A 22,204-nucleotide genomic window follows, 5' to 3' on the forward strand; every position below is an offset into this window, starting at 1 on the left:
ACGAAAACAGGTTTCAGATTTGCTGTCAGCAAGTGACATTTTTTATGGTAAGCTAAAAATCCCAAAAGCAAAATGCTTGCTGATCAGTGTAATCCGTATGTGTAAATGGATATAATGAAAAACCTAATTAGTGTGAGTGAGCAGTTTCTGTGCTCTCATCCGAGAGATGCGAAATAACAGGAAACCCAGCAAGAAGGCGAAAGCTGCTGGAGAGCAAACAGGTAACTACAGAACAATTCAGTGTTCTCCACAGAGGTAGCCATTTCCTCACTTGGAAGATAAAGGGATTATGGATCATTTGATACGGTAGTGTTTTAGAAAGATGTGGTTATGTGGCTACACAAATGGGGGAAGAGTCATTTTCTCAACAGCGGGAGGCTCTTGCTGCTCAGAGACCAGCAGTAACTGTGTGAACGATACCCTAATGCCCTCATGTCTGCATTAGCTGATACACGCCTGCGTCTGGCCGTAATTTGTTTCAGCTTTGAGGCATATCACAGACGAATGGTCCGGGTTTTAAATCAGAGCGTTGATAAATATTGTGAAAGTGTGATCATAAGTCTGTTTATTGTAGATGTTGATATAAAACAGCTCTTTTTATGCACAGGAGGGCACACTGTGTTTTTACGAGCTGCACTGCTTGTCGCTGTGATTAAGGATGTGTTAGACTATAAACTTTTACAGCACAGGAATAATTGCTTGCTGTTTTTAGGAATATTACATCTCTCCAAAGGGAGCTTAAAAAAACCTGCAATGAACCATGGCTCAATGCTCTGTGATTGTTTGTTGAGAAAGATGGACATAAATCATGTGGGGCATAAAAAAATCTTTGATAGGACCGTTGAATTATATATAGCGTGCTGTTTATTTTGTAAGCTATCAAAGAGCACTTATTAATGATGTGAATGTCACAATAATTTGCAGTATTTGATAAGCCTTTGCTTTCAAAAATAGATGTGAAAAGACTGAAGGTCACTGGAAGGATTATCTAAGAAATATCTCAGATGCATGCAGTTCTTTTATTCCAGTCAACAAAACACCAAGTACAGGTTTTATCACCTTTTCATGCCTCTAATGTAAATTTATATCATTCAAGTTTTATAGCTTCACTAATTACCAAAAATGAAAGAGAAACCACACCCTACAAATCACATTATCCTCAGAATTTATTTAGTTTGGGCACCATTACATGTTTTCTCATTACTCAGTCCTGCATTTGGACAACTCTCCTCTGCATGTCCAACAAACACAGTAACTATAACCAAATATTTATTCTTTGTATATTTCAAATCTTTGAATCCTTTTAAACAACGTATTTCCTCAGAAATCTGAAAATATTATTGCAACAGAGTGCAGCCTTTGTGTGAATGGGGGAAGAAAAACAAAGCACACTCACATGCACAGACACACTTATCACCAAATGTTTAATTTACTGGGAAAACATGTCCAAAAATTAGTTCAAGCGGCTTTTCTATGTGCAAATGTTCGCTGTCACAGCACGATCAGGAAATCTTTCTTGTTTGTATTGTCTGAACTCTTGATGTTGTGTTTACAACCTGCAGGAAAGACATTTTTAACACCACTCGGCCACTGTTGGTTTCCCAAATGAGGATGGACAGGCTTTTCTTTTGGTCAACGCGTGCGTGCACACACACACACACACACACACTCCCTGATCTGCTAAACAGATGTGGGAACAGTTACACTGTACGGTCCTGACATGCAGCACCGACCCTGCAATCAAACTGCAGGCAACATGATTAACAACTTATCTGAACTCACTCAAGTTGCTGGAATGTCAGCCAAGAAGTCGTCAGCTATACTCAGTAGTTTTAGTTGACAACTGCAAGACAAGTTGATTACAGCATTTCTGTCAAGGCTCGGCTGTGTGGCAGGCAGGAGGAGGACCCAAACGCAAAACTCACAGACACGGGGATGAACTCAAAATCACAGCTTTAATGCTGGAATGGCCGAACATAGGAAATACAAAACTAAACTGGGAAAAGTAAACTAACATACGCGAAGAGACACAGGGAGATCCACACAACATGAGGGGCGACGTCACACTGAACAGAGGGAGACGCAGACAGAAATACACAGAGGGTTAACGAGGGAAGTGGGAACACACGGGGAACACAGGTGACACTGATAATCATAACGAGACAGGGCGGGGTGAACTGAACACTGACGGGAGAGGTGAAACAGGAAGTACAGGAGGAGAGAGAGCACGAGTAGAACACCAACGTAACAGGCAGGGGAGACATGGAATAAACACGAAAGGGGACGAGGGCTCATAAATACATAGAGGGCACACAGGGGGAAGAGAGCACGGGGAGAACTTAGACATAATGGGCAGGGGAAGCATGGAATAAAACATAAGGAGAGACGAGGGCTCACAGATACACAGAGGGGCACACAGGGAGACATGAAGGGCAAGGGATCAAAACTAGAAGCCATAGAATAAGTCACACACAAGTACAATAATACGAAAATCACAAAGAACTAAAAACGCTGGGTCAGGAGACCCAGGACCGTGACAGTACCCCCCCCTCAAGGGCTGGCTCCAGACAGCCCAAACACAGAAAAACAAAACCAAACAGAAAACAACCCAGGGCGGGCGGCGGGGGCCCAGGACGGAGGGCTTGGAACAGAAAACAAAGAGCACAGAAAACACCGGAGCCCAAGAAAACAACCCAAAACACAGAGCAGTTCAGGAGGCCATGGCCCGGTGGGCGCAAGGCCAGACGAGGCAGCTGAAGAGGAGGCTGGGGCAGACGAGGCAGCTGAAGAGGAGGCTGGGGCAGACGAGGCAGCTGAAGAGGAGGCTGGGGCAGACGAGGCAGCTGAAGAGGAGGCTGGGGCAGACGAGGCAGCTGAAGAGGAGGCTGGGGCAGACGAGGGCTCTGAAGAGGAGGCTGGGGCAGACGAGGGCTCTGAAGAGGAGGCTGCGGCAGACGAAGGCTCGGAGGCCGGGCCAGGCGAAGGCTCGGAGGCCGGGCCAGGCGTAGCAGAAGCACAGGCGGATGTAGCCGGGCCAGGTGATGACGAGGCGGTCGCAGATGGCGGCTGGACAGGCTCCTCGGGCCCTCCAGCTGATGCGGCGTGAGGCTGAACGGGCCCCTCGGACCCTCCAGCGGAGACAGGAGGCTGAACGGGCCCCTCGGACCCTCCAGCGGAGACAGGAGGCTGAACGGGCCCCTCGGACCCTCCAGCGGAGACAGGAGGCTGAACGGGCCCCTCGGACCCTCCAGCGGAGACGGGAGGCTGAACGGGCCCCTCGGACCCTCCAGCGGAGACGGGAGGCTGAACGGGCCTCTCGGACCCTCCAGCGGAGACGGGAGGCTGAACGGGCCTCTCGGACCCTCCAGCGGAGACGGGAGGCTGAACGGGCCCCTCGGACCCTCCAGCGGAGACGAGGAGGTGCTGGCCGGGCTCACTGGAACCCCCAGCGGATGAGGTAGATGGCGGCGTGGGAGCCACGGAGTCCTGGATGAGCTCATCCGAGCTTCCAGCAGGAGTTGATGTAGAGCCAGAGAGGTTTGGGACCCCTGGCTGAATGTTAAGCCGAACAGAAGACCGTATTGCTATCGGGGACTGGGCCAATGGTTCAGGTGCGAGCTGAGCTACTGGAGATGCGGATGAGAGTGGGACCTGAGCTGCTGGACACACGGGGACCTGAGCTGCTGGACACACGGGGACCTGAGCTGCTGGACACACGGGGACCTGAGCTGCTAACGGTGGAGAAGTAAATGACTGCACAGGGGACTGAACTGATGTCTGTAGTAACGGTGGTGGTGAGAGTGGAGTAGGTGGTGGAATTAATGACTTCACAGGGGAAAGAACTAGAGGTAGTGACGGTTGTGGTGCTGGTGGTTGAGTGGGTGACTGTGCTAAAGGAGACTGCACTGGGGACACTGGAGACTGCACTGGGGACACTGGAGACTGCACTGGGGACACTGGAGACTGCACTGGGGACACTGGAGACTGCACTGGGGACACTGGAGACTGCAGTGATGGTTGTAGTGGAGGTGTGACGGGTGGAGGAGTGGCTGAAGTGGCTGTGGGTCGGGCGGCTAGTGGCTCAGCTACAGAGTATAGTAACGGCAGGGCTATGGGTTGAATGTCTGACTGAGTAGCAGCCTGAATGGCTGGGTGTAGTGACGGTTGTGGTGGAAGAGAAACAGGTGGTAGTGTGGGTGATGGAGCTAAGGGCGACTGAGTGGCAGACCGAACTGATGACTGAAGCGATGGTAGAGGTGAAAATGGAGCTTGTGGTGGAGTTAACGGCTGAGCTAGCGGGGACACAGGAGACTGAGCTGCGGGTGGCGGCGAGGGAGCTAACTGAGCTGCGGGTGGCGGCGAGGGAGCTAACTGAGCTGCGGGTGGCGGCGAGGGAGCTAACTGAGCTGCGGGTGGCGGCGAGGGAGCTAACTGAGCTGCGGGTGGCGGCGAGGGAGCTAACGGAGCTTCTGGCAGCACAGAAGGTGAATTAGAAGGCCGAATGTCCGGCTGTGGGGTGGCGCGTCGGCGGCGTGAATGCCGTTTCTTTTTTGATGATGGCTCTGACGGGCCGAGCGGCTCCACATCCGGCCCTTCAGGCAGGTGGGTAGTAGCAGCTGGGGGATGAAGGTGGAGCTCGTTGCGGATTAAATCCTGTTCGAGTGGGTGGAGCGCACTGAGTAGCCAGGGAAGACCACAGAACAAGCGCTGTAGTCTGGTTTCCACAGCACGGCGAAATTCCTTCCCCTCATGTTCTAGCCACAGATGCAGGAGTCTCTCCACGGAGTAGATTATGTCCAGACGCAGTTCTTCTGGTGGGTTGAGTGCTGCTGGGTCCATATCTGGTGACGTCGTACTGTCAAGGCTCGGCTGTGTGGCAGGCAGGAGGAGGACCCAAACGCAAAACTCACAGACACGGGGATGAACTCAAAATCACAGCTTTAATGCTGGAATGGCCGAACATAGGAAATACAAAACTAAACTGGGAAAAGTAAACTAACATACGCGAAGAGACACAGGGAGATCCACACAACATGAGGGGCGACGTCACACTGAACAGAGGGAGACGCAGACAGAAATACACAGAGGGTTAACGAGGGAAGTGGGAACACACGGGGAACACAGGTGACACTGATAATCATAACGAGACAGGGCGGGGTGAACTGAACACTGACGGGAGAGGTGAAACAGGAAGTACAGGAGGAGAGAGAGCACGAGTAGAACACCAACGTAACAGGCAGGGGAGACATGGAATAAACACGAAAGGGGACGAGGGCTCATAAATACATAGAGGGCACACAGGGGGAAGAGAGCACGGGGAGAACTTAGACATAATGGGCAGGGGAAGCATGGAATAAAACATAAGGAGAGACGAGGGCTCACAGATACACAGAGGGGCACACAGGGAGACATGAAGGGCAAGGGATCAAAACTAGAAGCCATAGAATAAGTCACACACAAGTACAATAATACGAAAATCACAAAGAACTAAAAACGCTGGGTCAGGAGACCCAGGACCGTGACAGTACCCCCCCCTCAAGGGCTGGCTCCAGACAGCCCAAACACAGAAAAACAAAACCAAACAGAAAACAACCCAGGGCGGGCGGCGGGGGCCCAGGACGGAGGGCTTGGAACAGAAAACAAAGAGCACAGAAAACACCGGAGCCCAAGAAAACAACCCAAAACACAGAGCAGTTCAGGAGGCCATGGCCCGGTGGGCGCAAGGCCAGACGAGGCAGCTGAAGAGGAGGCTGGGGCAGACGAGGCAGCTGAAGAGGAGGCTGGGGCAGACGAGGCAGCTGAAGAGGAGGCTGGGGCAGACGAGGCAGCTGAAGAGGAGGCTGGGGCAGACGAGGGCTCTGAAGAGGAGGCTGGGGCAGACGAGGGCTCTGAAGAGGAGGCTGCGGCAGACGAAGGCTCGGAGGCCGGGCCAGGCGAAGGCTCGGAGGCCGGGCCAGGCGTAGCAGAAGCACAGGCGGATGTAGCCGGGCCAGGTGATGACGAGGCGGTCGCAGATGGCGGCTGGACAGGCTCCTCGGGCCCTCCAGCTGATGCGGCGTGAGGCTGAACGGGCCCCTCGGACCCTCCAGCGGAGACAGGAGGCTGAACGGGCCCCTCGGACCCTCCAGCGGAGACAGGAGGCTGAACGGGCCCCTCGGACCCTCCAGCGGAGACAGGAGGCTGAACGGGCCCCTCGGACCCTCCAGCGGAGACAGGAGGCTGAACGGGCCCCTCGGACCCTCCAGCGGAGACAGGAGGCTGAACGGGCCCCTCGGACCCTCCAGCGGAGACGAGGAGGTGCTGGCCGGGCTCACTGGAACCCCCAGCGGATGAGGTAGATGGCGGCGTGGGAGCCACGGAGTCCTGGATGAGCTCATCCGAGCTTCCAGCAGGAGTTGATGTAGAGCCAGAGAGGTTTGGGACCCCTGGCTGAATGTTAAGCCGAACAGAAGACCGTATTGCTATCGGGGACTGGGCCAATGGTTCAGGTGCGAGCTGAGCTACTGGAGATGCGGATGAGAGTGGGACCTGAGCTGCTGGACACACGGGGACCTGAGCTGCTGGACACACGGGGACCTGAGCTGCTGGACACACGGGGACCTGAGCTGCTAACGGTGGAGAAGTAAATGACTGCACAGGGGACTGAACTGATGTCTGTAGTAACGGTGGTGGTGAGAGTGGAGTAGGTGGTGGAATTAATGACTTCACAGGGGAAAGAACTAGAGGTAGTGACGGTTGTGGTGCTGGTGGTTGAGTGGGTGACTGTGCTAAAGGAGACTGCACTGGGGACACTGGAGACTGCACTGGGGACACTGGAGACTGCACTGGGGACACTGGAGACTGCACTGGGGACACTGGAGACTGCACTGGGGACACTGGAGACTGCAGTGATGGTTGTAGTGGAGGTGTGACGGGTGGAGGAGTGGCTGAAGTGGCTGTGGGTCGGGCGGCTAGTGGCTCAGCTACAGAGTATAGTAACGGCAGGGCTATGGGTTGAATGTCTGACTGAGTAGCAGCCTGAATGGCTGGGTGTAGTGACGGTTGTGGTGGAAGAGAAACAGGTGGTAGTGTGGGTGATGGAGCTAAGGGCGACTGAGTGGCAGACCGAACTGATGACTGAAGCGATGGTAGAGGTGAAAATGGAGCTTGTGGTGGAGTTAACGGCTGAGCTAGCGGGGACACAGGAGACTGAGCTGCGGGTGGCGGCGAGGGAGCTAACTGAGCTGCGGGTGGCGGCGAGGGAGCTAACTGAGCTGCGGGTGGCGGCGAGGGAGCTAACTGAGCTGCGGGTGGCGGCGAGGGAGCTAACTGAGCTGCGGGTGGCGGCGAGGGAGCTAACTGAGCTGCGGGTGGCGGCGAGGGAGCTAACTGAGCTGCGGGTGGCGGCGAGGGAGCTAACTGAGCTGCGGGTGGCGGCGAGGGAGCTAACTGAGCTGCGGGTGGCGGCGAGGGAGCTAACTGAGCTGCGGGTGGCGGCGAGGGAGCTAACGGAGCTTCTGGCAGCACAGAAGGTGAATTAGAAGGCCGAATGTCCGGCTGTGGGGTGGCGCGTCGGCGGCGTGAATGCCGTTTCTTTTTTGATGATGGCTCTGACGGGCCGAGCGGCTCCACATCCGGCCCTTCAGGCAGGTGGGTAGTAGCAGCTGGGGGATGAAGGTGGAGCTCGTTGCGGATTAAATCCTGTTCGAGTGGGTGGAGCGCACTGAGTAGCCAGGGAAGACCACAGAACAAGCGCTGTAGTCTGGTTTCCACAGCACGGCGAAATTCCTTCCCCTCATGTTCTAGCCACAGATGCAGGAGTCTCTCCACGGAGTAGATTATGTCCAGACGCAGTTCTTCTGGTGGGTTGAGTGCTGCTGGGTCCATATCTGGTGACGTCGTACTGTCAAGGCTCGGCTGTGTGGCAGGCAGGAGGAGGACCCAAACGCAAAACTCACAGACACGGGGATGAACTCAAAATCACAGCTTTAATGCTGGAATGGCCGAACATAGGAAATACAAAACTAAACTGGGAAAAGTAAACTAACATACGCGAAGAGACACAGGGAGATCCACACAACATGAGGGGCGACGTCACACTGAACAGAGGGAGACGCAGACAGAAATACACAGAGGGTTAACGAGGGAAGTGGGAACACACGGGGAACACAGGTGACACTGATAATCATAACGAGACAGGGCGGGGTGAACTGAACACTGACGGGAGAGGTGAAACAGGAAGTACAGGAGGAGAGAGAGCACGAGTAGAACACCAACGTAACAGGCAGGGGAGACATGGAATAAACACGAAAGGGGACGAGGGCTCATAAATACATAGAGGGCACACAGGGGGAAGAGAGCACGGGGAGAACTTAGACATAATGGGCAGGGGAAGCATGGAATAAAACATAAGGAGAGACGAGGGCTCACAGATACACAGAGGGGCACACAGGGAGACATGAAGGGCAAGGGATCAAAACTAGAAGCCATAGAATAAGTCACACACAAGTACAATAATACGAAAATCACAAAGAACTAAAAACGCTGGGTCAGGAGACCCAGGACCGTGACAATTTCAAAGTTTCTGCAAAAACCACTGTTTGGGGATCCAAGGATTTTTGTTGTTTTCTTGAATGTTTATTATTAAGGGTTTCTTTGTGTTTAAGTTCAGTCCAGAAATCTGTAGAAAGTCATGAAATGAAGAACGGCAAGAAATACAGAATGTGGCTGTTACAGATAAAAGACAGCTCTATGGTTGACAGCTTAAACACAAGCTGGTTCAGGCTATTGTCCTCCACAAATATACCAATTAAAGCTCCGTACAATAGAGCGAGGTTGACAGACTGCTTTAGCTGATTTTGAAGGCAGATGTAGACACTGATATTTGAGAGATTTATAAATTGTATGTTGATTATGATTTTAAATAAGGAGTCATCTGTATAGACACATTACAACAAATAAATAAATAAACTTAGAAGATTTATTTGTGTATGAATGACTGTGTTTATACAACTTGGATTAAACTCGCTGACCCAGATATATCAAATGAAAAGGACATTGTCTCCTACAGGAGAAAGTCATCTTTGAATAGTAAACTGCTGCATCAAAACTAGAAAACACTTGACACTATAAACTTATGAAAAACACACAGATGTATTCTAGAGAGGCTGGAAGGAGAATGCCATTTGTTGCTAGATTAATCGCTGTTATTTTAAAAGTCAGCCTGTAACCACCTAACCCAAGCCCCGCCTGTCACGTTTCCCAACTGGAAGTTGTCAGCATCATTCAGCTGCCGCTCAGACCTCAGAACTTGCATATTAAAACCATCGCCTTTGTTCTTCTCTATAAATCTCCTGCAAACTGAAGGGTCACTGAAACCTGAGACTGCAGCAGGTGGAACTATATCATGTACTACTGCACTGAGCTCACCCAGAGCAGATCAGAGCAAAGCAAGCAACACGATAGCCACTTAAAGTCCAAGACAGTGGGGAGAGAAATTATAGCGAGAGACTCGCCGCAGAGGGAGCTTGTTGTATTCCTTTATTTAACTTAAAGTACTTGACAGTTGAAGTATTTAGCCATGATTAATGCTGAACTATATCAGAAGCAATGCCTTTCTTGTACACATTATATTCTTAGTCATCATGAACAAAATAGAACAGGTGCATCTAGCCAGTTTTACCTTTTACAGTACCTTATAAGTATGATTCATCTGTGTACAGTAAAGTTAATGAGTCTTGGTTCCTTTTTGCTAGAAATCTACACATTTGCATGTTATATCTGTCCATTTTATAAACAAAAATGCCATATCATTTTAAGATAATCCCCAGCATGACCATTTATTATTCCATTTTTGGGGGGAATATCAAAATAACGTTGTGTGTTGGTGTTTTTGGTTTTTTTTTTTAAGCAAATTTAAACTCTCTAAATTTTATGTTGAACTTGCACCTATTTAAAAACTCCATATTCCTTCCAGCTATTTAAACACAAACTGCTCAGGAAAGGCTTGAAAATCCCCCTCATTACAAAAAACCCCAATATGGGATGACAGTTTACATGGAATCACCAAATATCTGTGGCTATAAATCAGAAATACCAACATGTTGTATTTAAAAACTTGAAATGGGTAAGCTGTGCTACACAGTAAACCTAATAAGTGTGCGACACAACATGAAGAATTTTACATGACACATGCTCATTTGTCTCCTTGGAGAGGCACCACTAAACAGGTTGCACACAAGCTGCAGTACTTCTGCAGTGTATCGCCTGGGATGCTGCCATCTGTTCACAGAAGACTGTATCTCTTTGTTAGAAGACAAACTGTTACTGGAACTACTTAATGTTATAATCACTGTCTGTGTAAGCTCAAACAGCTAAAAGTGAGAAAGCAGAAACTTTTCATTTTACTGAGCTCGCAATAAATCCCGCAACTGTCAGCTTCATTGTCACTAGCTGTAGAAAATGACTCACCAGGTGTGTTTTCTTAAGATTATATTTTGCAGCCCCAACCATGCTTCAGTGCACTGGAATATGGATTTAATGTGCTTTGATGTTGTGCTCAGCTGACCTCATTACATACACCTGGGAGAGCAAGTTTTATTTAATGTCCATTATAGCTGTGCTTGTTCTCAAGTTGCATGACCAAACAGTCACCGGTGTATAAACCTGTAATTAAAGTGTCAACAAAAGACATGCAGCCAGTCACAGAGGCAGTGTGGTGCACACATGCTAAACAGCTTTAAAGGCGCTTTACTGTGTATACTGGAGCAGCGGTTGTCACATGTGAGGACCGGTATTTTAGACCAAAACAAAGCCAGAGTCAGCCTGGACTTGTCATGGTTTTATCCCTCTCTTTGGATACATTTTTCTTTTTTTTCTAAGTGAAGAATTAGGTTTCTTTGTTTGAAGAAATTCATTCAAGTCATTTAAAACTGGACATTCCAGTTTGATGTGTTCTTGCTTTTTACAATGCAGTGTGGGATGTTATGCTTTACTGTCTGTATGAATATAGTGCGGGATTTGGATGCATTACCTATGGAAGGGACCTAAAGTGAGAGTTTTCAGTCTAATGAAGCACCTCTCTCTTTACCTGATTCGTTATAACAGGAACTTGAATAACTGAGGGTGTGATCAGTTTAAAAGTGGTTGGGGCCTCTGGGTGTCTGGGGCCTGGATCTCCTCCATGCCTGCTTCATGCCCTGGGGGACGGGGCTATGGCTCGTTACATCCTCTTGCAGACCATTACATGTGGAAACCATTTGAATACAAGCGCGCTGATCCACACAGGTATGCACACGGATGTTCACTGCTCGTAGACTTAAATTACACCTTTCTTGGCTGCTACTTCAAAGCACATTGTGCGCTGTCTGTCCTGCGTGCTGCACAACAACATTGAATATTTAGTATTTACTGCTGTTTACACTTAGCTAGATTAATGCGATGGTGTTGTGTTTAGTATGTTGCTTTGTTTTGTTTTTTTTGCTTGTTTTCTATTCTTCTCTCAACAGGTGATCCAGGAGATTTTTTTTCTCCCCCCCTTTCTCACTGTCCCTCTCCCCTTCTGTTTTTCTTTTCCTTCCTCTTTCTTTCTCCCTTTCCTATCCCTCACTCATGTCTGTCCCGTCTGTAACATCTGAAAATAAAATATAATAAATAATAAAAACAAAGGTCGATCAAATGGACCAATACGGCAATGCCACGATGATCCATTTGGCAAAGTAAATCCATTGGGTATCCTTGTTGGTCTTCAGACAACAATTCTGATGGCTAAAGAACCAAATGGGACAGGCAATAAATAAATAAATAAATAAATAAATAAATAAATAAATAAATAAAAGTGGTTACATGGACTCAGTATTGCACAAAGTGCTGTAGCAATTTAAATTGTATTTGCAACATGTTTGAGCTTTCCCTTAATAGCACCACTGAAGAAGGATGAAGTTACAGCAGGGCAAACACATGTGCTACATGGTCTCAGGAATCCAGTCGGTTAAAATGCAGAAAATGTATAAATGTTTTTATGCTTAATGCTAATAATTAGGTGCCAAGTCTGTTTTATATTGCAGGAATTGTAGCGAATGGAGCACAGATTCGACCCATTTTGTAGGGCATTTATCACCGAGAATATTAAATCAATAAATTTAATTTAACTTTAATCTGGAAAGAAAAACTCATCTTATTTCCACATCTCCTACGCTGGGCTTTGAGACAGTGTCGGACCTTAAAGTTTCTAGTGAGACTACACTAAGTGGAAAAACGGATGCAAACATATTGATTCCCAGGTTAACAATCCAACAAATTAACTGCCAGTTTGTCCCTTGCCTTTTCTTGCAGCAACACTTTAGCCTATTCTTTAGATTTGTGTCATCTGTTCCTTTGCTTATGTCTCTTCGTGAATTTGTCAGCAATCAGTTGGTCCATTTTGTGCAGAAAATGTGTCAAACAATGCATCAAATGCCTTCTTTTATGTGAGCACACACAGCAAAAAGCCTGGGTTGACAAAAGAAGTTGAAAACCACCAGTGTGATACCTTTTCTGAGAGGTTATAGGTTTTGTGAAGCTGCTGACACAAAGAAAAACTGAATATGTTCATATTGCACTCCTCAGGACCAGCTACCCAGTTTATTATTTGCTAAGGATAACATCATTCCTGCAGATAATCACACAGAAAATTCTTTGCATGCATGTATGTTAAAAATGTTACACCTCATATATAGAACTTCAACTTAAATTTTGTGAAATTGCAGTAATGCTGGAAATGGATGCATTTACAGCACTTTTATGATCTCTACTGAACCAAAGAAGCACTTTGAGGAGTTTTTCAGTTCTTTTGGGAACAGAACATTTTGCTCTATCACTTCACTTTTATCCATCAAATCTCTGCCCCAGTGTGGTGAGGGTAATATCAGTAATGAAATACTGCATAAATAGGCAATTATAATAATTACTAGCACCCCACCTTTTTCTATTCAGAAAGCCCATTCCAGTGTAATGAAATCCAACTTTAATATTCCATTTGCTTTTAGTCAGAGAGGGAAAAGCTTTTTTCATTTTTTAGTGAGTTGGACCTTTTTTTTTTTTTTTACCTCTTTGTCTTTTCTATAACTTCTTACCTTCTTAACACTTTTTACCATTTTACTATATATCTATATACTTAACTTCAGATATAAACTGCTAACGCATGTACACATATTAGCTTGTTTATGTATTACATTTATGTGATCATGTCTCTTAAAATATTTGGGACCCCAAAGGTCATTCATCAAAACCTGTTTTACTGGAAAACGATCCTCATGTTTGAGTACCATGATGCTGGCTTAGCTGATATAATGAAAATGTTTTTTAGTTTTTAGTTTCACCTTGGACATTTTGCAGTGTGCCCTGATTTTAATTTGCTGCATAGCCCAGATCAATGTTATTTAATCTAGGCTAAACTTCATCTTGTTGTTCTCTGCTGTTGATGTTGCTGTTGGGCTGTTGGAGGGCTGCAAATGATTTTATCATGATCAGTCTTCATCAGGAGGAAAATGTGAAAATATCTCACAATACCTTTACGTCACCTCCTCTCTATCTTTTTTTTTAATAGTAAGCAGGTCAAGCAAACAACACCTGCTCTAATTACTTAGGTTTCAACAAACAAATAAGTTCGGCACAAGATGACCTCTCATTAACGAACCATTAACGTCCAGAAGGTGGACATAAAGTCTGGAAGAGAAAGATTCGGTTTTTGAGAAGAGGAAACGTTTCTCATCAGCACTGCCCTACACCCACTAATGATTCCAGGAAAGATCACACAGACTAAAAAAGACCCTTTTTTAAATCAGATTAAAAGATTCCTGAGCTTTCTCCTGGTTGAAGCAGGAGACATCTTGGTGATGAGTCGTCTTTGTTTGATCTTTAGGAAAATGGCAGAATGCAACACCTTCTTTTCAGAAGGCCCCTCATTTCCAAGTCTGTAAGCCATTAACTCGCTTCCAGGTTAGAAAAAAAATACAATTAAAGAGGGGCTAGAAACTGTACATTTTGTCCACTGCATTGCAAAGTATTAGTGAAATGGAGATGATGAAGAGACTCAGTCAAACTTTTGATCATTCAATTCCCTGTACATGTTCACTTTCTCTACTTTCCATCAACAACTTAAAAAAAGGTGATCAGGAATGTGGATCTCTGAATATCAGGTGGAATCTGAAGCATTTCATGCACAGCTGGATGCTCACTCTGTGATGCATTTCCGAGGTTCACATTTTTTGACTTCCCTAGTGCCTAATATGATCTAGATGAGGTCAGTAGTGTTTGAACTGTCTGTCCTGCAGACCACAGTTTTTGTGTCTGCAGACCTGTCTTTAGTGCCATACTGAGCAAACTGTTCCGACCCCATTCCTGTTTCCCATCTATACTTCCAGCACAACACCGACAACTGCATCCTCGTGAAATTTTCCAATGATATAGCAATTGTCTGCTTAATCACTCATGAAAGTCACTGATTGAAGAAAAACAAGAACAACACTGTAGCCAGACAAAAAATCAGAGCTGCGTCTCTGTGAGCAAGTGACGAAATTAATTTTTTCACAAATAACATTTTAACCACCAAAGAAAAAATTCCTTATAAACATCTCACAGACTTAACATTACGTACAGCTACTTTCAGTACCACTGATATTGTTTTCCCCCTATTGATCTTTCTGAGTTAACTTAATAATAATTAAAATTACTGTATTACTGCAGAATGAATTAATAACTTCCTTTAAACCATTGAGGTGTCTTTTAGACCCCATTCCTACAAGACTGCTCAAAAAGTCCTACTATTGCTTCAATCTTCAATATGATCAATCCTTCTCAATCCACAGGCCTTCAAGCTGGCGGTAGTTAAACCATTACTCAATAGTAACGAGTAGTTGTAAAACAACTAACTAATCTGCACAGGACTGGTTTATTTGAAGAGTTTCAGTCAAGTTTCAGAGCTCATCACAGCACAGAGACAACACTGGTGAAATGATCTTCTAATGACCTACGACAGTAAACTCATCTCTGTGCTCTCCTAGCAGACCTCAGTGCAGAGTTTGATACTATTGACCATAATATTTTATTACAGTGATTACAGCCTGCTGTTGGTATTAAAGCTACTGAGCTATTTTTTATCTAACAGACTCCAATTGTTCGTGTAAATGGAGAGTCCTCTTCACACAGAAAGGTTAATTATGGAGTTCCACGCTAGGACCAAAAAACATACTAAACTTTTAAATGAGTTATCAGATACACTTGGGCCCTTGGCACCAGTCAAGTCTAAATGTGGGAAGTTCTCTATAAGCAGTATAGAGATTCATTTTTTCACTTGTACTAAAGTCTTAACAATTAGGTGCCTGTAATAGGTTTCCAATCTGTTCCTGTAAAATGCTGCTAATATGGTGTGATTTGTCGGCTCCTCACTGTGAAGACAAATTTTTGAATCCCCAAACTATGTCAAATTATCCAGTTAACTTTCTAATACTTCCTGAGAATAAATCAGACGGGAAATTCTTCCACTTTGCAACTTCCTTGTCTCAGCTTTGTGTGCGTCTACACAGCAACTCTGATTTTTCTTGGATAGTGTTAGCTTCCTCCCCTTGTTTGGACTTCACCAAAGGATGTTATAATAGTGAACACCTATCCTGTGCATAGCCTGGCTTCCTTACTTTTACTACACACAATACATTTTTAAATGTATGGGCTTATTTCTTTATTTTATTGGTTTGCCTTTTCTCTCAGACCTCTCAGAGGGTACAGTTAGGATTCACTAGAGTTCAACCTGTTCTTACTGCAGTGACTTTGAAATGTGTCTTTAAAAACAGTTTTCTATTTTCCACAAAAACACATCCATCCTCAAAGCCTCTGTAAATGAAAAGAGAAAGTGAATTATTGCTCTCAGCTTTAGAAATCTGTGCACAGTGGGAGTGATGGCTCTCTTTTTGTTTCAGATCTGTTTGAGTGATTACATTATATCTCACACTGTGTCCTCTGACGCAGGGTCAAGGTACAGCACAGATGAGCCTCCGTTTCCTCTCCAAGTAAAGTGGGCTCACCGTATCAAGCTTTTCACCACAGATGCATCTTGACTAATGGAAACACCTCTAGCACATTATTGTATCTCATATCCCCATGGTGGCAGACTGTAAACCATTAAATAACACAGTCACAGTGTTATTTATACTCTAAGCACTAAGAGCAAAAGCGGGGACAGGAGAGAGTGTTTTCAAGGTGTCCTTAATGGCTTGAGCTCATGTTCACGTAACACTAACTTTAAAGCCTGTGAAAGTAAGTTTTACTACTTATTGAATTTGTTTACTCACACCTGCAGCTAACAAAACAAGTCAATCAGTATGCCGTTAGGCGCTGTGGGGAAAACAGAAAAGGGCGATAGGGAAACAAATAGAAACTTATCCATCTTTAAAAAAACAATATGAGTCCCACTAATGAGGTCAAACCAGAGGTCACACATGTCCTTTCTTAAGACATTGAAGTAGACGAGACAGTACTTTTACACACCAGTAAATGCTTTCCTTTTTTATGATTACAACTTGCTTGACTCCTAATTTGTTTTTCACCACAGTAATTCCTCACAGAGGAAATGGTTGTAATGATTAAAGTTTCGATTGGCAGAGGTGGACTGTCAGTGTGTTTCCTGTCTGTATTTTAATGGCTTCCCATACTGTTGAAACAACAGTTGCCTCTTTGTCTTATTTCGTCCACTTGTTATTGACCAGTCAATGTTCCACTCATTCTCCATGTTGACTTTAGATTCTTGGAAATGCGAGACAAACAGGAAAAGCTGGGTCCAGTGTGTGAAAGGTGTGAATTGATTTACATTAATTTGTTGGAAACACTTTACACTTGACTCTGGTTAACAGAAGAATAGATTATATAATATTATTTATTTATTATTTATTCCATTTTGCATCAAAGTACCTTTTTCAGTACAGAATGTACACCATATTATTCATATATCTGAATTTTTCATCCTCTAAAAGGCTTTGAGCTTCATTCACTAATATATACATATGTTGATATGTTGTTACCCTGCATAAGAAAACGTGCAAAATTACCATCAGATTTATGAAACATGCACAATGACTAATTTTATTCTTACCACCATGCATACATTAGTAAATCACGATCATTCATCGGTGGGTTTCTGCTGGCTACTTGCAGTCATCATGCTGTCATGTCCTTTTCTCTACAGAGATGCTCCCCTTATAAAAAACAAAACAAAAAAGAAACCCAAAAGGAAAAAAGCAACGGCATCAGATTTGAAACATGAAAGCAAAGCCTAACAAACCATTAAAAAGAGAAGAAAGCAGGTGGAGGACAAGCTGCACCCTCTGATCTGCCAGCCGAGGATGAGAAACAAACTGCAGTAATAGAGAAGCCATCCATATTCTCCAGCATCTGTGGGATGGTGCCAAGAAACTATGATAGCATCCAGCAAGCATAAGTAGATATTTTAAATGAATGAATAAAAGATGAATGAATAACTAAATGAATACAGTAATGCTATAAGAATATTTTTGAAGCTGAAGTTGAAGCCTATAAATTTTCAGGCACACCTTGTTTGTGAATGAGGTCCAGTGTCTTTGTTATTTCACATTACCTCTATACTTGTTCATCAACATAGCTGAGCATTAGGCTGAACATTCAGCTCAGTTGAAGCAGAAGGATGAAGCTGTTGGAGCTCTGAATAGGATTCAATCTGAAGAAGAACCACAAACTTTAGGAAGCTTATCACTGAAATATTGTGTCCTTTTATTGCAAACCAAACAGAATGACTTGTGTCTACAGGTTCACTGAGGACACTGGGCAGCATATTTACAATAATTCTAGCTCTTGAAAGTTGAAATACTACGGTTACTAAGCAACAGCAGAACACACACTTTACTTGTTACATTACCTTTGGTGTTTGCTGACAACAAAGTTTTCTCCTTGATTTCGGCACATTTCTATGATGTAGCCACAACACTTAATGGAAAGGTTTGAAAGGTTAGTTTTGGTTAATGTAATATGTCAGATCATGTCAAGGTAGCATTATGAGGCTGCAATGTCTAAGCTTCTTCAACAAAGTTATATTTTGTATGTGTACATGTTCTATTTTTGTTTTTGTTATTTTTAATACATTTCCAAGAATTTCAAGCAAACTTTTTTTCACTATGCCATTAAATTGTGTGCAGAATATTATGGTTATAAAATGAAAAAATACATTCAATCCATTTGGAATAAAGCTATAACACGACAAAATGTGGATGCAGTGCATCTGAAGATTTATGAACCCACATTACATATTTAATGATTTTTATATGGTGGTTGACCTTGACTGGTCCAATCAGGGTTGCGGCTAAATTATGTTCTTAATCATCTCAACAATCATGTTCCACCTTTAAGCTCCACATTTATGTTTTACATGGCTGCCTGTGTCTGATGTGTTGCACAGTAAATCTATTATCCATACTCTTTCAACGTAAAGAGATTAATTGATGTTGATGCCCATTTTTTTTCCTTTTTTTCACGTTTCATTTCAGAGATTACGATTTGTCTGATCAAACAGGAAGTCTCTCTGAATTTGACCTGAGGCTGATAGCGGATACTTACCTCAGTTGTCAACCTCAGGAAATAAAATGTATGTAATCATTGTTATTTCATAGCAAATTAGTCTATCCTTTATCCTGTTTGCAACCTTGTAGGTGCAACATAAACAATAATGTTTTTTGGGATATATACCTTTGAGTGATCGTCATCCAACTTCTCTGTAAAGAGGAAGCGAAGCGTTAAGAACTGAGATCCTGTTTTGAAATAATCCTACCCTGAGGGCAAAGCAACTCGTGCCAAGTCTCCGCTCAACTAGATGATCAGAGGAAATATGTCGTACCCTTTCTGTCTGCCTAGGAAAGATGTAACATGTGTTCATACTCGAGCATTTCAGCTTTCATGATGTTTTTAAATCTGGTCTGGCCTCGGATTGAATCTGTTAGCGTTTTCTGTTGGTGCCTTGCACTTAAAATATTATTGAATGAAAAAAAAATATCAAAAGATGTTGAAGGACTCATTCGCTTGAAGTATCTCTTTTCAGTATGTCATTGAAAGCATTTAAGGCAAAAATATTTCCTCTTCAATCCTGGAATGTGAATTTCTGAATATTTCCAGATACTACAGGACCTCTCTACCCTGTCCATTCCTCAAGTAGTCAGAACTGCAAAGACAGAAGCTGGACAATGATGGTGTATTGTATGTAGTAGTTCACCTTTGCGTTCAGTGTGCTTTCAAGCATTTATGTGACGTGATTAAGTCCTGCAAAATATTGGCTAGTTAAAGCTTATTATCTTCGAAGAAGCAGATGAATTGTGGATTCTCTCTTCACTGAGAACCTCTTCGCTCTTCTGTAAATGGATCTCACTCTTCACCAAAAAATGATGCTAATTGCAAACTAAATATATCAGTTAGAGCGGCTTTGGTGTATATAGGTGTGTATTTAGTGTACATCTGTATAACTGTAGCTGTGGGTTTTTTATGTGTGTTTGTGGCTGTCAGAAGTGCTTTGCAGCCTGCTGGGACTGAACGGGAGTGAACCTTTCAACAGGACCCTTATCAGAGACACACATGTGGAGAACAGGTCCGATGAGACCCTGAAAGCTGTGAGTTCTCGGATTACTTTTCTCTGCTCTTGTCACTTTCTGTTTCTGCTTTATAGTTTTTAGTTCTATTATTGGCAGTGTAGGTGTTTGCAGAGCAGTGACTGGTTAACGCTCGGATGTAGCCAATTAAAAATGCATTTTTCTTCTTTTTTAAAATCACTTTTATGTGTTCATACTTGCTCTTAAAAGATGACACATTTCCTGGGATATAAGCACCACTTATATCTGCAAGAATTTTTTTTTTCTCCCATGATTTTCTTCTCAAGAAAAACAAAATAAGATATTTTGGTGTTTGTTTCTGTTTGGTGACAGATCGCCAGCATCTGGGTGTCAGAAGCAAATGAGCAAGACAGGCTGTGTTGTTATGAAGCACCAGGGTGAGCAAAGAGAGGAGGTCAGGGTAGATGCTTGGGGCTACAAAACATTTGCTGGTATGCTTATGCGTGTTAAGAGTGCTTTTTTAAATTAATACAGTCATGGTTGGTCAAAGTGAGAATGTTAACTCTGGTATTGATTCGTAACAGATGCAGGTATCAGAATAAAAAAGTTTCTAAATGAGGCGTTTTGTTTTTGTTTCTTTTGAAGAGCTTTCTTTAAATTCCACTAACTTTACTTGACTTTACTAGAAGGAGATCTCTCAGCAGGCTTCCAAATCCTGTTAGGGCAGGTTCGTGAAGGTTGCCTGACGTGTCAGAATCACTCCATCACCGGCTGGTGGGGGGTTTCTTAGCAGATAGCGTTTTTGAAAATGACAGATTGTTGATAAGGTTGGAATTTGAGTCTAAAATCACCCCATGCTGTAATCTTGTCTGTTCCAGTCCCTTTCTTCACTGCTCATAAACATACATGTTGTACTGATTTTAGCTATAGGGAATCTGAACCCTCAGCATGAACTGTATACTGATCCAAGTCGCTGCCTGCTTTTTATGTGATGTCTATCAAAGCCAGCGCTTTGATTTGAGCTTCGTGGGATTTTGTAATCTGCTCATGTCAGGCAATAATAGAGGCTGTCACCGTTTACGTCTCTTTCAGAGAGGTATTTTTTAACATTTTTCTCTAAGATGAACAGCAATTTAACCATGATATACAGTTAGAATTACTTTTAAAGAAAAAACCTTGTTAGAAAGTTTTGAGGGCTCCATGGATTTATGTCTTTTATAGAAAACACATTGAAGAAGCAGATGTTCTCAATAAAACTGACTCTGTTTGCAATAAAACCATGAAAAAAAATCATGACGGAAGCCACTGGGTTGACAGCACGAATAAAGTCAAATCATTGTGGAAATCTCGTCACCCCATCAGACCTTTCTGTGACATGTTACTTGACAATCTGCCACCATGGAAATTAAACCTGCAATTGACCTGATGATCAGGCTTTTCTGCAAGACTGGAAATGCCCAGAGACATTTTGAAACCAAATAGTCTCTGTAAAATACATTCAGCATAGTACTGTCAATAAATGAGAAATGCAGAAACAATGTTAAATTGTTCCTTATATGCATTTTTATTACAGAGTATCTTTCTACCTCCAAGCTTTCCGAAAGTGTATTACAAGGCTGGCAGCCGATCAGGATTGGCCCCCCCACTAGAACCAAGTAGTTTGTAAATAGATCTCACTCACTTACTCTTCATGTTCACCATTTTTATGCTTTTAAAAACAACTTAAAACATTTAAAAACGTTTAGAAAAGCAGGCAAATGTTATGACTTCATGCCATTTTACAAGTGTACTACTAAATCACTAATCTCTGTAAACAAGGTTGGCTGGAACGTACCAAATTGTGCATCTATATAACATTTTCTATTCAGCTGAAAGTGGGTCCGAGTATCTCACTATATCCATGCTTTTGTCTGCACATGCAGGCCCACTCTTCCCCTAAACAGTGATTACTGTAAAAGCAGGTGAATAGCTTTGTATGAATCGAGCAGTCTGAGGAGCTGCCAGGCCTGACGACAAAGCAAACTGTTTATTGTTTACAGCAGGAACAGAGAGAATACATTGCAAGTGCTCTCCATGCTTGTGTGGGTTCTCTATAAAGACATGCATGGCTTAAGTTAATTGGCAGTAGTGTAAATGTGAGAATGTCTAGACTGGCAACCTCTCCAGGTTTGCCACATTGCAGACGCCTCAGAATGTGAAACTGAAAAACAAACAGGATTTGTTTTGGTTTTTAAGCTAGGTAGTGCGATTTATGCATCAGTAGCAATACATAATAACACTTGTTTTATTTTCTGCGCTTAAAGCACTGCTGCAGCACGTTCGTGGATAGAGCCTGGACAGTTCTCTGTTTGTCTTATTTAGTGAGTCATAAATGGCAGTACAGTTTTACTATTGTTTATGCTCAATGGCACCATCTTGCATTGTTAACTTCAGGTTGCTGAGGCTGGTGGGAGTTTACGAGTAGGAAATCTGAGTTGAGAGGGCATTTCAGATTCAATACTAACTTCAGATTATTCAGGAACGCATTGGATGTACCTTGGCTTCTGCCCCGTGACAGCTGTCATACCATACCACCTTTATTTATAAAGGACAGGGTTCACAAAGTGCTGTACATATTCAAATAGCATAAA

The 22,204-nt window shown here is 44.0% G+C and overlaps 2 protein-coding genes across 2 annotated transcripts; both read right to left on the reverse strand.

Moving 5' to 3' along the window:
• Window positions 1-1,491: 1,491 nt before the first annotated feature.
• LOC146639147 (uncharacterized) lies at window positions 1,492-4,839 on the reverse strand. The gene is made up of 3 exons (XM_085365206.1): window positions 3,652-4,839; window positions 3,018-3,618; window positions 1,492-1,556 (listed from the first exon to the last, which is right to left on the reverse strand). The coding sequence occupies exons 1-3, from the start codon at window positions 4,837-4,839 to the stop codon at window positions 1,492-1,494; spliced, it is 1,854 nt and encodes a 617-aa protein (XP_085221332.1).
• A 1,134-nt stretch (window positions 4,840-5,973) lies between these two features.
• Window positions 5,974-7,866, reverse strand: LOC146639148 (uncharacterized; the record flags this gene model as incomplete). Its single annotated transcript, XM_085365218.1, has 4 exons — window positions 7,490-7,866; window positions 7,310-7,433; window positions 6,529-7,188; window positions 5,974-6,495 (listed from the first exon to the last, which is right to left on the reverse strand). Coding segments are annotated over exons 1-4 (1,683 nt in total), but the record flags the coding sequence as incomplete, so codon positions are not given.
• Between the last annotated feature and the right edge of the window lie 14,338 nt (window positions 7,867-22,204).

Source organism: Diplotaxodon limnothrissa, linkage group LG2 (genome assembly GCF_057381915.1).
Source record: "Diplotaxodon limnothrissa isolate DT_005_m linkage group LG2, D_limnothrissa_male_GT1.1, whole genome shotgun sequence".
NCBI classification, from domain to species: Eukaryota; Metazoa; Chordata; class Actinopteri; order Cichliformes; family Cichlidae; genus Diplotaxodon; species Diplotaxodon limnothrissa.

Bases quoted from the DNA above. Each gene is read 5' to 3' on its own strand.
- LOC146639147 (XM_085365206.1), bottom strand. From the start codon at position 4,839: ATGGACCCAGCAGCACTCAACCCACCAGAAGAACTGCGTCTGGACATA. The intron at 3,619-3,651 runs GTCCCACTCTCA...CCAGTAGCTCAG, and splicing joins CCGTGTGTCCAGCAGCTCAG to CTCGCACCTGAACCATTGGC. The intron at 1,557-3,017 runs GTGCTTCTGCTA...TCTTTCCTGCAG, and splicing joins TGGCCCGGCTACATCCGCCT to GTTGTAAACACAACATCAAG.